The 12,519-nt window shown below is 41.0% G+C and overlaps 1 protein-coding gene across 2 annotated transcripts in view; it reads right to left on the bottom strand.

The window, feature by feature from the left end:
• The window catches only part of LOC134542450 (importin subunit beta-1), a 40,083-nt gene that overhangs the window by 14,426 nt on the left and 13,138 nt on the right, over positions 1–12,519 (bottom strand). For both annotated transcript variants that reach the window (XM_063386714.1, XM_063386713.1), the window contains exons 8-13: positions 11,590–11,984; positions 10,383–10,586; positions 8,987–9,217; positions 7,330–7,437; positions 4,247–4,390; positions 2,566–2,786 (exon numbers count right to left, since the gene is read on the bottom strand). In XM_063386714.1, the coding sequence (XP_063242784.1) occupies positions 2,566–2,786; positions 4,247–4,390; positions 7,330–7,437; positions 8,987–9,217; positions 10,383–10,586; positions 11,590–11,984 (1,303 nt within the window). The remainder of the gene's footprint in view (positions 1–2,565; positions 2,787–4,246; positions 4,391–7,329; positions 7,438–8,986; positions 9,218–10,382; positions 10,587–11,589; positions 11,985–12,519) is intronic.

Raw genomic sequence — 12,519 nt, 5'->3', positions numbered from 1 at the left:
CGGATGTGATCATCGATTGCGTCAAAATAACCAGAATACCCTACTACGCCACGTAAGTATAGCATCTCAGCCCGCGGCCGACGCAGCATTGTCCTGCTATCTATTGTCGACGCGGGCTATCTGCTGGTTCGGGATGTTGCTAATAGGTGGCGCTAGTGTAGCGCGAAAATTTAATTCCTTACAAAAAAAAGCAGGAGTGCGGCAACGCACGTACGCCTCAAACGAAATAGTCGCTGGAAAACTATACTTTTTTAATTTAAAGAAACCTGTAAACTTTTTTTGATAATAAATTTTGGATTAAACTCAAATCATCACTACCTCCTTCCCGGACAGATACCCCAACTGACCGAAACAAAAGTTACAAGAAAACTGTCCTAGCGATTCGGAAATAAATACGGTAGTGCCTACTATTTGTCAGATAGTAAAATAAATAACATGACGTGTTTGCAAACGTATCCCGACAAATAATTCTAAACAAGTTTATAAATATTTGTGTATTATTAATGCGATCAATTAGCAACAAGTATAAAGATGGCTCTGGCTATTTTGCCCTAAGGGATCGTCCATTAATCACGTGAATCTCGAAAGGGATGGGGAGGGAAGGGGGGGGGGGGGGGGTCCGGGAAAAATCACGAAATATCACAAGTGTGGAGGGGGGGTTGTAGAGAGATATCACGTGTATTTATTTTTTTGCCCGATTTCTACTAAACCGAAAAGGGACGCGTGACCTTGACTCGCAGTAGCCAGGCAACAATATCCCCGCCCACCGCAACATGAACCACCCGGCTTGGCTTGCCAGTCACCAGTAAGTCTGTGATTTTGGTGCCGAATACATGCGTAAATCACATATAAGACTTTCCTTTATTATTTTATGCCAGTGAGACTAAACCTGTAACCTTAATGTGTGTCTGGACATTTTTATCACTGTGCTTAATTTTCCAGAATTAAATTAGATTATACCTATATTTAAACAGGGGCGCAACAACAGGGGGGGGGGGAAGGGTATTTTGCCCCCCCCCTCCCCCCTGAAAACGTGAAGTGGGGGCAAACGGGAGCAAAGAAAGTGCTGTGTAATAAATTTTTAGATAATAAAACTGTTTAAAAAGCACCATTTTCCACCTTGAAATACAAATTTTCCCGGGGAGGACCCCCGGACTCCCCACTTCAATAGGGGGGGATTGATGATTCTTTATAAAAAAAAAAGAGTACTGCCAAACACACCCCCCCCCCCCCCCCCATTTTGGAAATTTAGTTGTTGCACCCCTGTATTTAAAGATAATAATCTGAAATTGTTAAAAATATTTTGTACGAAAAAAATACACGTGATTTAATGAGCGGGGGGGGGGGGGGGGGGTCTAAAATCTCACCACAAATCACTAGGGGGGTGGGGAGGGTTAAAAATTTGCTAAAAAAACATAACGTGATTAATGGACGATCCTTAACATAGTTATAAACAATGTTATTATTCGTTAATGAAAATGTCCCAACAAATTAATTAAGAGCACTTACATTTTTAAAAAAAGTGCGCACTGTTATGTTTAATGGCGGGAAAAAATAGGTTTTGTCTATTTTCTAAATAATAAGAAATGCGTACAAGTATATGTATATTCAAAGGCTTGGTTTATTCAAGACGAGCATACCTTGGCCTTGAAGCCAAGCGGAAGTTTGATAAAAGAAAGGACGGGATTCTATTTTTAAAGCCACGCACTTAGGTGGCGACTACAAGGCTGAAGAATGTGACGTGTGTCAACGGCAAGATGTCTAGTGGCGAGCTAGAGGGGTGGAGATAAAGCAGACAAATAACCAAGGCGCGCGCTTCACGCGATCACGCCGTAAATTCCTCAAAAAGACCTCGTTATAGCCGTGTTCTCGCTATTACCGTGCTCGCTATAACGAGATTCTAGTGTACTTTAGACAGATATTGACTACTGGTTCATACAATTACAAAACATTTATGTATGTGTGAATATTAGTAATAGAAATTGTGTTTATAAACATATTCAAGTGTATATGGGCGAGGTTATGTCCCCTGTATGCACAATTTGCATTATAAATTATGTATATTTATCTAATAAATAATTAAACTTTACCTGTATTATTTTACTAGATTAAGTAACAAAATTTTTATATTTTATGTTTATATTAATATTGAAATGTGGTTAAATTTATACTTCACCAACTGCATTCATAATATCACTCGTCTTTTTATTATTTGATTCCTATTAATAATTTGGACGCAGGATTGAAGTTAGCTTCTTTACCACGCCAAGTACGTATAACTTCTAAAGCACATACAGTCAAACCTCTCTGAAACAACCCCTCACGGTTCCCAAGAATAGGGTCGTAATAGAGGGGGGGGGGGGGGTCGTAATAGATGTTTTCCGAAATTTTCAGTTGATTTTTCACTGTTCCTCGAAATCGGGTTGCAATGGAGAGGTGGTCACAATAAATGGGGTCGCAACAAAAAGGTTTTACTGTACATGGATAAGTACATGCCACTCGTGTTTCCTCAAACGAGTCAGGCCCCGCGGGTCTCGCGGAGAAGCGAGCTAGGGCGGCACTGACCCCACGAGACCGGCGCAGGCGGCCACGTTGCCCTCCGACTTGTCCACGTCCTGCGCCACCACCGTGACGAACTGCACGATGAAGGCGACGTGGGGCTCCAGGAGCAGCACGTCCTGGCTGGGGGCAGGGCCGTCCCCCTTCAGGCCCTGGACGATGCCCACGTACGCCTCCAGCACGCCCTCGCGCAGCTCGTTCAGGTAGTCGATCATGTCGTAGTCTGACTGCACAGCCCGTGGCACCACGACGGCTCAGGGCAGGGGCCCGACGTTACACAAGGTTCAGTGAGTGAGCAGTTCACGACACCGGTCTATTCACTGTAGATATTGTAAGGTTAGGCACTGACCTACCCTAACATTGATTCTTTAACGTGGGGTTTTGAGAAGATAAAAATATTTATTCTTGTGTTATGTTTCGTGTTGAAATATTTGTCTCTGAATCAGGTACTTAAATGTATTTCTATAACTCCTATGTTTCTGTTGGTGATTTCTGGCAGAGATGATTTATAAATTTAAGTTTAAGCCGGGTTTGGGGAAGAAGGAGTAAGGAAGGGCCGTCCAGCTGGCGCCAAGAGGTGTTTGAAAGTGCTGTGGCGTGACCTAGTTAGCTGAGATTGGCCAAGTGATGTTTCACTTTATTTGGGAGAAAATTGCTGTAGGCTGCCGCCATATTGTGCCGGAACTATTTCTTTATAGGTTGCCAGAAGTTATTGTAAGCTGTTAAATAATGGTAAAGTAAATGAATTTGTGGTTTAAAATCTTGTATTTTTTTTGTTAAACTTATGTTACGTTGAAGTGTATGTTTGGTTGAAGTAAGTGCAAATATTGACCGCGGAAGGATATGTAACTTTGTCTTTGGAGGGGGAGGGAGGCTTGTAAAGGTGATTTTGGAAGAAGCTGTGTGAAACATGTGGTGAAAATAAAGTTTTTCTTCGTAGTTGGGCGTTATTAAATTTATTACTGGAGAGTTACCCACTACAATATGCAGAATCTGCAGTTTGTAACAGCCTGGCTAAGACAATGATTCATAACTGTTACTTAACGTAAAATTAAATTTCAACAACTTCATTAAACTAAAGTTAAGTTAACTATAAGAAATACTTGAACATATCTGAGATTGATAAAAAAAGAAGTTATTTATACTATCCCACAAAACCTAACCACATATAGAATCTTATTAAACATAGTTTAGTCTTTAAGGGTAAGGGCCTGCACCGCTGCAGTTTTACAACCTGGCCTCTTTCCATTCAGAGTGTACATACTGTGAAAGGTTTTAAAGTCTAGAGTTGAAAAAGCTGTAATACAGCAGCACACAAAGTCCAGTGGAGGTTTGGTAATAAAATCAAAACTTGTAGAAAAAATTTAATAGAGATGTTTTTTTCGTAGATAACTTTCCAACACTTTTTATTCTATGCAAATTTTCTCTACAATGTACCATTAGTAATATAACATTAAATTTAAACATTTTTGAAAGCTATGCGAATCAAAATTTAAAACCTAATTTTTTGATCATTGTTTGGCTCTTACAAGTGATCATAGTTAAGACAAAATCTTCTCCCACTGTCAGTTCTTGTAGCTGTAAGGTTCCACTGTATTTGTAAGTATAAGTAACCAATCAGAATTGGTCCATCCCTAATGAGACCTTAAAACTCTTAACTTACATACCACATTCATGCATTACAAACCTTCGTGACGTGTATCTGGGACGCCTGGACCAAAGTCCGCAGAACCACATCCAGGTATTTCTTGAATTCCGGACCAATGCTCAGAGCTATATCCCCAAAGACAGACAGGATCTGTGGCTTCACCGACCGGTGAACAGAGTTGTCCTGAATTAACAAATAAATTTCTTTATGCCAACTGAATAAATGGAGATGAATTGATGATATAATTACATAATTTAAGAAAAAAATTAATACATTAACATAAATACAAAACTTGAGTTTCATAATACCGTATTCACTCGCGTAATGTCCGCCCTCGCATAATGTCCGCACCCTTTATTTATATATCCTTAAAAGAAAAAATTTAAAATTCGCATAATGTCCAGACCAGTCGTCTACAGCGGGCAACACAACTTTGGCCACCCCTAAAGGACGCAGTATGAAAGGAAAGTTGACGGCTCTGTAAACAAAAGCCGTGACCTTGAGCTGTCCTTTCTCTCCTGTCCTGAAAGGGTGGGGAAATTTGTTGAACTGAACAACGCACGGTAACGGTAAACACAGCTGACCAACACGCACGCAAGTTCAAGGCATGAGTTTCGCGTCGAGTTTTGTAGTGTAGAGTACAGAATGGGTAAATATAAATCCTTCACTGAGCGGTTTAAATTAAGAGTTGTTCGTTATGCTGAAGAGCATGGGAACAGGGCTGCTGAAAGGGAGTTTGAAGCAAGGGCGGATCCAGAATGATGGTCAGGGGAGGGCCAAATTAAATTTTCTAATACAATATTCGCACATTTAGAATTTAAAAATATTTAGTTTATTTTATTTGTAGTTCAAAAACGTCCTGTTATCTATAGCACTGCAGTAAAACAACACCTATGTAAGTTTGGAGAAACTATGGTAAGGAATTAGGAGAAAACTATATGTATATTCCGGGTTCAGGGGAGGGCCATGCCGCTATGGCCCCCCCTCTGGATCCGCCAATGGTTTGAAGTGCATGAAAAAAGTGTTCGTCAGTGGCAGAAAATAAAAGAACAGTTGCAGTCAACAAATGCAACACGGCGTGGATCAGTCTGGTTTTCTGTTGAGGTAAGACACGCAGCGCAGCGTAAAAGAAACGTCAACTTTAATTAGTGTGTACCCTGTTTTGCGTGTCAGGACAGAACAGAACCCCTCTTTGTTTACATTTGGTTGTAATCCCTCCCTTGGCCATTCTCACGCTCTAAATGTTTCCTTCCACTTCCTTCTTCTCTACGTCACGAAGGCCATCAGATTTTCGGGAGGAGGGGGGGGGGGGGGGACTACAGAGCGCAGCAGATGTGGAACTGTTGAGTCACTGCGCTGTTGCCAGCTCGCTGGTTCCCTACGCGCTGCACGTAAGGATATGGTACGGCTAAAATATTGCAGCCATGCCGTTAATAGCCGTTTTAATCCATCACATATTAATCACATTAATAAGGCACACGTAACCACACTTATTTCAGTGTAGCGCATATTTTTTTTTAATGTTCCGGCGGGTGCGAGACAGTTACCGGTGGCAATTACAGCAAAGTAAACATGGTCTAATCCGGGTTGTTTGCAAGCGATCCCGCAGCAATATTCTTTTAAAATAGCTAGTGAAATCCAAATTGATTTTAGATACGTTTTGTGCCTTTTTAGTAATAATTAAGACACAAAATTTTGTATTTTTTTATTTTTCCTCGCATAATGTCCGCACCCCATTTTTTTGGCCAAAAATGTGGTCAAATTACTGCGGACATTACGCGAGTGATTACGGTACGTTAAAGTTTGTGAGCACATACGCTACCACAGAACATTACTGAAAACAAAACCAGAAAAATTTGTTGGATTCAGCATCTACAATGGAGTTCTACCACAGAAAGCGAGGTGATTACAGTGAAAAAAACTTCCATTTATTTTAACTCTAATAACGAAGCATAAAATAATAATACATGCATATTGAAATTAAAAAAAAAAAAAATATGTTGAATTACTTGTGTTATATTTTAAATTACAAAAATCATTTCTAATGGTTCATTAATTAATTTGATCTGCTGTTGCTTACACTCACATACAGTAGAACCCATCATACACTTTTCAACGGAGGGCACAAAAATGGTGTATGATGCGGGAAAGTTTATGAAAAGGGAATGGCAATAATAATTTTTTTTTTCAGTCTAGCATACCAGCCCAATGTCAGATTAAACTTAAATACATAATGTGTAAATAATTGCATTATATTTATGAAAGATATGAATTCATCATTATATATACATATAATAAAACCACCAGAAATGAAAAATACAGTCCATAATCAAGTAAAGCAGTCCTTTCTTGGAGAGGGGAAAAGTCACCACGCCTAAATTAGAAATAAAAAAATTAGGCTATTGTAAAAAGAAAATTAGAAATATTTGCTTGTTTGTTTCATTTTACAAACAACTTTATGCAACGGAACAATTTTCAATAAAATTTTAACTTGAGAAACGTAAAATATAAACAATCCGATTGTAAGAAAACAATAAACGGGTATATTCAGTTCAAAGATTAATGAATGCACAAAATATGTGCCTTGGTAAAGCGCGTGCACCATTTTCATAATCATTGCTAGTTTGCGCCACTAGTCTCGCTTGGTGCTGGCCATAGATGCTAATAGCGAAGTGCACAGTCTTCCCAATACTATCCATATCTATGGTGCGATAAAGTTATTTTCTTACGTTTGCAAAGGTAAACAATGAACGTTTTTCAAAATAAAAGCATTAAAACGTATTTTATCAGAAGTAATATAACAAATTTTTTTTTTGTGAATTTTAGGACTTTTCCGCTTCGTAAAAACGTATGAAACGGGAAATTAATGATTTTACAAGTGTATGTTCCGGGAAAGTAAACCATTGTAAATATAGAACTTTCGGCGGGACCAAAATTAATCGGCGTATGACACGGGAAAATGTATTAAACGGGAACGTATCATCGAGGTTCTACTGTAGATACAAATGTACTAAAATGATAAAAAAAAATTGCTATAAAAATAACTTGTATCAACACAAAAATGTACGGGAAAAAAACAAAACACTTGCACAGAATTCCAACCGACACGAGTGCGAACATACCCCGAGGTTCTCCAGCAGCAGCATCATGATCTCGTCGCAGTACGGCAGAACCTTGCCCTTCAGCGCCCGCCAGATGTCGCCTGTCAGGCCCACCGCAGCCCCGCACACCTGCACACAAGGCACACCGGGTCACTCTCGCTCCGCCACGAGCCGGGCCGGACAGGAACACTGCAGCCGACTGCACTTCCCGTACGGGTGTTCTCAGGGTAACAAACTCAACATGTATAGAGATGGTGATTTATAGCATTTTGTAGCATTTTTAAAAACAAGATTTAGCCAATTCTCTCATTTTACATTACAGAAGAAAAGTATATTTTTAAAAAGCATTAAATAATACACATATTAATTATTAACAACCACAGAAATAAAGATCTAGCACAACTACAAAGATAGCCAGCCTATCTTGGCAGGTTTCCAAACAACTTTTTAGCACATGTGAATGACGTGACATTAAGATACTTGTGCTGAATACGCCATAAAATGATGGTTTCTTTTGATACTGAACTGAAACGAAATACAATAGGTAAATAAATTGTGTAGAGTGAAGACAAATCTACGTTTTCTACCTTGATTTCGCATTTATCTCGGAATAGTCTAGATTTCACATTTTATACCGGAAAAAATATAATTTAGCATATTTTCGCATCTGTTTCACGAAAACTAAAAATCACCATTCCTAAACATGTACAATAAAATCTATTTTAGCCAGCCCTCGTTGATAGCCCGATCAGATTTGTAGACATTTTATTTAATGTTCATGTTTGGTACTTAGCGTGAACTCTTGTACATAGAACTGTGTTGTGAGTTGACTTTGTGGCACTTGTACCGGGCCAAGTGATAAGACAGTTTAAATCACCCGCGCCCCAGCTTTTTTACAGTAGGCACCATGTTGGAACACTGCAAGGGTTGACGTCCATAAACCGTGAGAGTGGCATCCCTGCAGTGAGAAACAAAAAAACAGTCTTCGTTGCGGTAGGTCGCAATGGTGCAGGCTGATGCTATCGTGTAATTTATGTTTCATCGTCGGTTAAAACCATCTCGATACAGTCCACATATGTTCGTCATCATTAACAGTTCACATAAAAATTACAGTTGTATTCTACATCTATGCAAACCAAGACGATTAGCACACAATCGCTTCATTCTAAATGCCATACATGCTTGAAACACAAAAAAGTTGACAAATCCTTTGTTAGAAATAATTAGACATATGCAAATACTTGAATTTTCGAATATTGTATTGAGTATTTGTATCTGATTCGACCTCGAATACAAAAACTTTGAAGTATTTAATATTCATCTGCTTACGGATAATTGTCATATACCAACGTTCACCGCTGAAGTCAAGTCATTTGTGCAATATAAATAGTCTTTTTTTTTTTTTTGATGTTTTAATGGGACTTCATAATCAAAAACATGAACAATAAGCCATGTTTTAAACATGCAACAAAAATTGAGAGGTATTCTTATGTCAAATAAATAATAATCAATTGAGTAAAAGAAAAGTATCCAACTACAGACACTCCATCTGAACATGACTAGTGCCAGTTACCTTCACCTGCAAAACACTTATGCAATAATCCTACGGATTTGCAACCCTAACATCTCCGCAGTCTCCAGTCCCAGGAAGAGAGCCCACACAGGAGCAGGAAGTCACCTGGTACTCCGCGTGGTTCTTCAGGCCCAGGCAGAGGAAGGGCTTGAACGCCTCCATGTACTTGAGGAAGCCCTCGCCCAACACCTCAACCAGAGTCGACACTGCCATCAGTGCATCCTCCTGCACTCCGCCCGCCTTGCACGAGTTCGAGTTGAACATCTGCAGCAGCGCCGTCATGATAGCGTCCGAGATCTGGGGCGCGTCTTCGGGCGTCACCTTGCGCAGCACGCTCTGCACACACAAACACAGCCAATGTCCCAAAATGATGATTAGCTTACCATTTAAGTCCAACCAGTACAACTACCGTATTTACTCGAACAATCGTCGCCATCGCTTAATCGTCGCACCTATTGCTTGAGGTAATGAATTTGGTATTTAATAGAGCTGGGCCGATCATGCCGATGCCGATCATCTGCTGCCGATCTTCCGAGCCGATTAGAGCCTTTCAAGTACCTCTGAAAAGTACCTCTGAATTGTGATTAATTTTGTAATAAACAAAATTTTAAAGAACCTGAAAAAAAAAAAAAGAAGAAAAAAACTGGAAATGTGTGGCCTATCCAAGCAACATCACAGGATTTAAAATTGACAGTTTTTTAATGTAAGTGGGAATTACTTAAGGAGAGCATCTCAAATTTAAATGTTCAATACTAATTACAATACAGTAGAACCTTGTTAGATCATGATGGTCGGGACCAAGATAATCACGGATTACCGAATTTCACGGACTAGTAATTATAAGCCCGGAAGGTCTTGTCCAGCTTCTCAGACACCGGTGTTCAGCTGGGTTAAGGCCAAGGTCATGTGACGTAACATCTCCCGAGGCTTACTGCGCGTTGGCAGCAAATGGATAAAAATAGTAAACTCCCCCATTATTCGTGTTAATTGGGACCCGCCGATGCCCGGATAGTTGAAATCCTGTAAAAAAAATAAACCCAGATAATCCGTTCACGGTAAGGGCCGTCTTCGAATTAGTGTTTCGGCTTAAAAAAATACGGCACTGCCTAGCCATTAGTTCACGGTCATTTACAACAGCCGAAGAGAGAAAGATAAGATCGTGCTGACCTTGCACGCATTAATTTTTTGTAGTTTTTTTGCTGCGATGATTATGCGAGTAAATACGGTATTCTCTCCTCAATCGAGGGAGCGCTGGTTTCTATAACTAAAAAAAAAAAAAAAAAAAAGTTACCACACATTCAGCCAACAAAATCAAAATTGAAGTTTTTTATGGACAAGGTTAACTTCAATAAAAATTATTAACAAAGTCTTTATGTCTTACCCATAAGTATCATCATTTCACGAATACTAAAACTTTCATTTAGCACTGACAAATAATGCATTCCTTGAGCTACGTGAAGATGAAAACGACCCGATCGCCGCTGTGAGCGGGCAACGTCACCTGAAGCGTGGCGCACAGCAGGCTCTGCAGGTCGTTGTACTGCGCTCGGTCGCTGTGCGACTGGATGTGCGACTCCATCTGCAACACCTGCTGCAGCCTCTCCAGGATCACCATCGTCGTCTTCTGGACCGTAACGTAGCAGTCCTTGGGCGAGTTCTTCACCATCTCCATCAGCGCCTCGTATGCCGCCGACCGCAGGTTCGCCTACCACAAGTTAAAGCACATTGCCATTACACCACAAACAATTATTGCACACTGCAGCATATTTAACATCACAGCCAAATAAAAAACTAGTATCGGGATGCAATATTTTAATTGATACCTCCAAGTTTATTTTGTCTATTTAGTGAAACCCTCTTCTACAGGGTGTCTACCAAACTGATCTAACAAAATTCCTGTACAATTTCTGTACTTTCCTATACACTTCTGAGAAAATTCCTGTACAAAAGTTTTGCATTTTAGTCACACAACAGAAACCAAATTATAGTCGATGGGTCACACCATTAATTCGTTGCAGCGAATTAATCTTACACGAATAACATTGCCATTAAACGAATACAATAAAATTTCACATAAATGAAACTATCAGTCCGTTCTTGGACTTCCGACCCAGCAACTGACATAAATCGCATTGGTCCGTACGAGGGCTTCTGTATCGAGATATATTTAAAAGCGAAAACACTTTAAAAAATTTGCACAAGCAAAGAAAAAAAAATTCCCATACACTAAGCAAAAATCATGTACAATTACCCAGGGGGGCAACAACTAAAATTCCAAGGGGGGGGGGACAACATACCTTTTTATAAAGAATTATCTATCCCCCTATTGAAGCGGGGGGGGGGGGGGGAGGGGGGGGGGGGGGTCCGGGGGTCCTCCCCCGGGGAAAATTTGTATTTCAAGGTGGAAAATGGTGCTATTTAAGCAGTTTTATTATCTAAAAATTGATTACACAGCATCTTCTTTGCCCCCCGTTTGCCCCCACTTCAAGGTTTCAGGGGTGGGTGGGTGAAATAACCCTTCCCCCCCTGTTGTTGCGCCTCAGCAATTTGTTGTTGCGCCTCAGCAATTACCGTTCCCCCCCCCCCCCCCCACCCCCCCCCCCCCCCCCCCGAGTTGTGAAACTCGTGTACAATTCCCGAATTTCCCGGTCAGCAGACACCCTGGTTCTACCTTAGAGGAGGAAGACAAGCAACAAGGCAGCAAGCACCTGGGCGCCGTCGGCGCGGTCCGTGGTCTCCAGCAGACGCTGCACGATGAACTCGAAGTACTGGGACAAGCAGTAGGTCTCCGGCTGCGCCTTGCCCTCGTCCGTGCCCTCGGCGTGCTCGTAGCTGGCGTCCGCCAGGCCGGTGAACGCCCAGCACACGTTGGCGGCGACGCGCGGCTCCGCCTTCAGCCCCGTCACCAGCGACTCCAGCAGGGGCTTCAGGTAGGTCTCGTTGATGGCCGCCTCCGGGATGATCTCGCAGATGCGGCCGAACGTCCAGGCGGCCGTGTCGCGCACCACCACGCTGGGGTCGTGCATCAGCTCGATCAGCGTGGGCATGGCCTGCTCCACCAGCGGCTTCAAGGTCAGGTTGTCCAGCCCCCCGAGGATGGAGCCTGCAAGCACCTTCGCTAGCCACTTCCCAACACTCCGAGCTTCAGCATCTATGGTTCTTGCCAATAAACCTCTAGAATAAAGATTATTTAAGAATGAAAGCTTTTATACTATCAAGGGTAACTTAGCAAAAACTACCAGTAACACCGGTCAACAAAAATTTCGGCAGTAATGATGGATGCTATTATACAAAATTAAAATTTTCTTAAACATTAAGAGCATAAATGTTTCCCACAAGCAAAACAAATTAAGTACCAAAGAGCTTAATGACCCAGCATAACCTTTACACTTGGAAGAAAAAAAAAAAAAACTGAACCAGCTTACTCCAGATCCATTAGGCTAACGCCAAATGGCATAGTTACAATGGTATGCACTAATTAAAGCAATTGCTCCACATGCAATTTTTGTGTGTTTCTAGATATTAAAAATAGTTTCCTTGGTTTTTTTTTTTTTTTAAAATGCATGGACAGTACTCAGCAGCAGTACAATAAAATGTGTTTGCGAGCTGTAAATGGATTCGCTCTGACTCAGCGAGGC

Source organism: Bacillus rossius, assembly GCF_032445375.1.
Source record: "Bacillus rossius redtenbacheri isolate Brsri chromosome 4 unlocalized genomic scaffold, Brsri_v3 Brsri_v3_scf4_2, whole genome shotgun sequence".
Taxonomy (NCBI): Eukaryota; Metazoa; Arthropoda; class Insecta; order Phasmatodea; family Bacillidae; genus Bacillus; species Bacillus rossius.
This window is presented reverse-complemented; position numbering and strand designations above follow the sequence as displayed.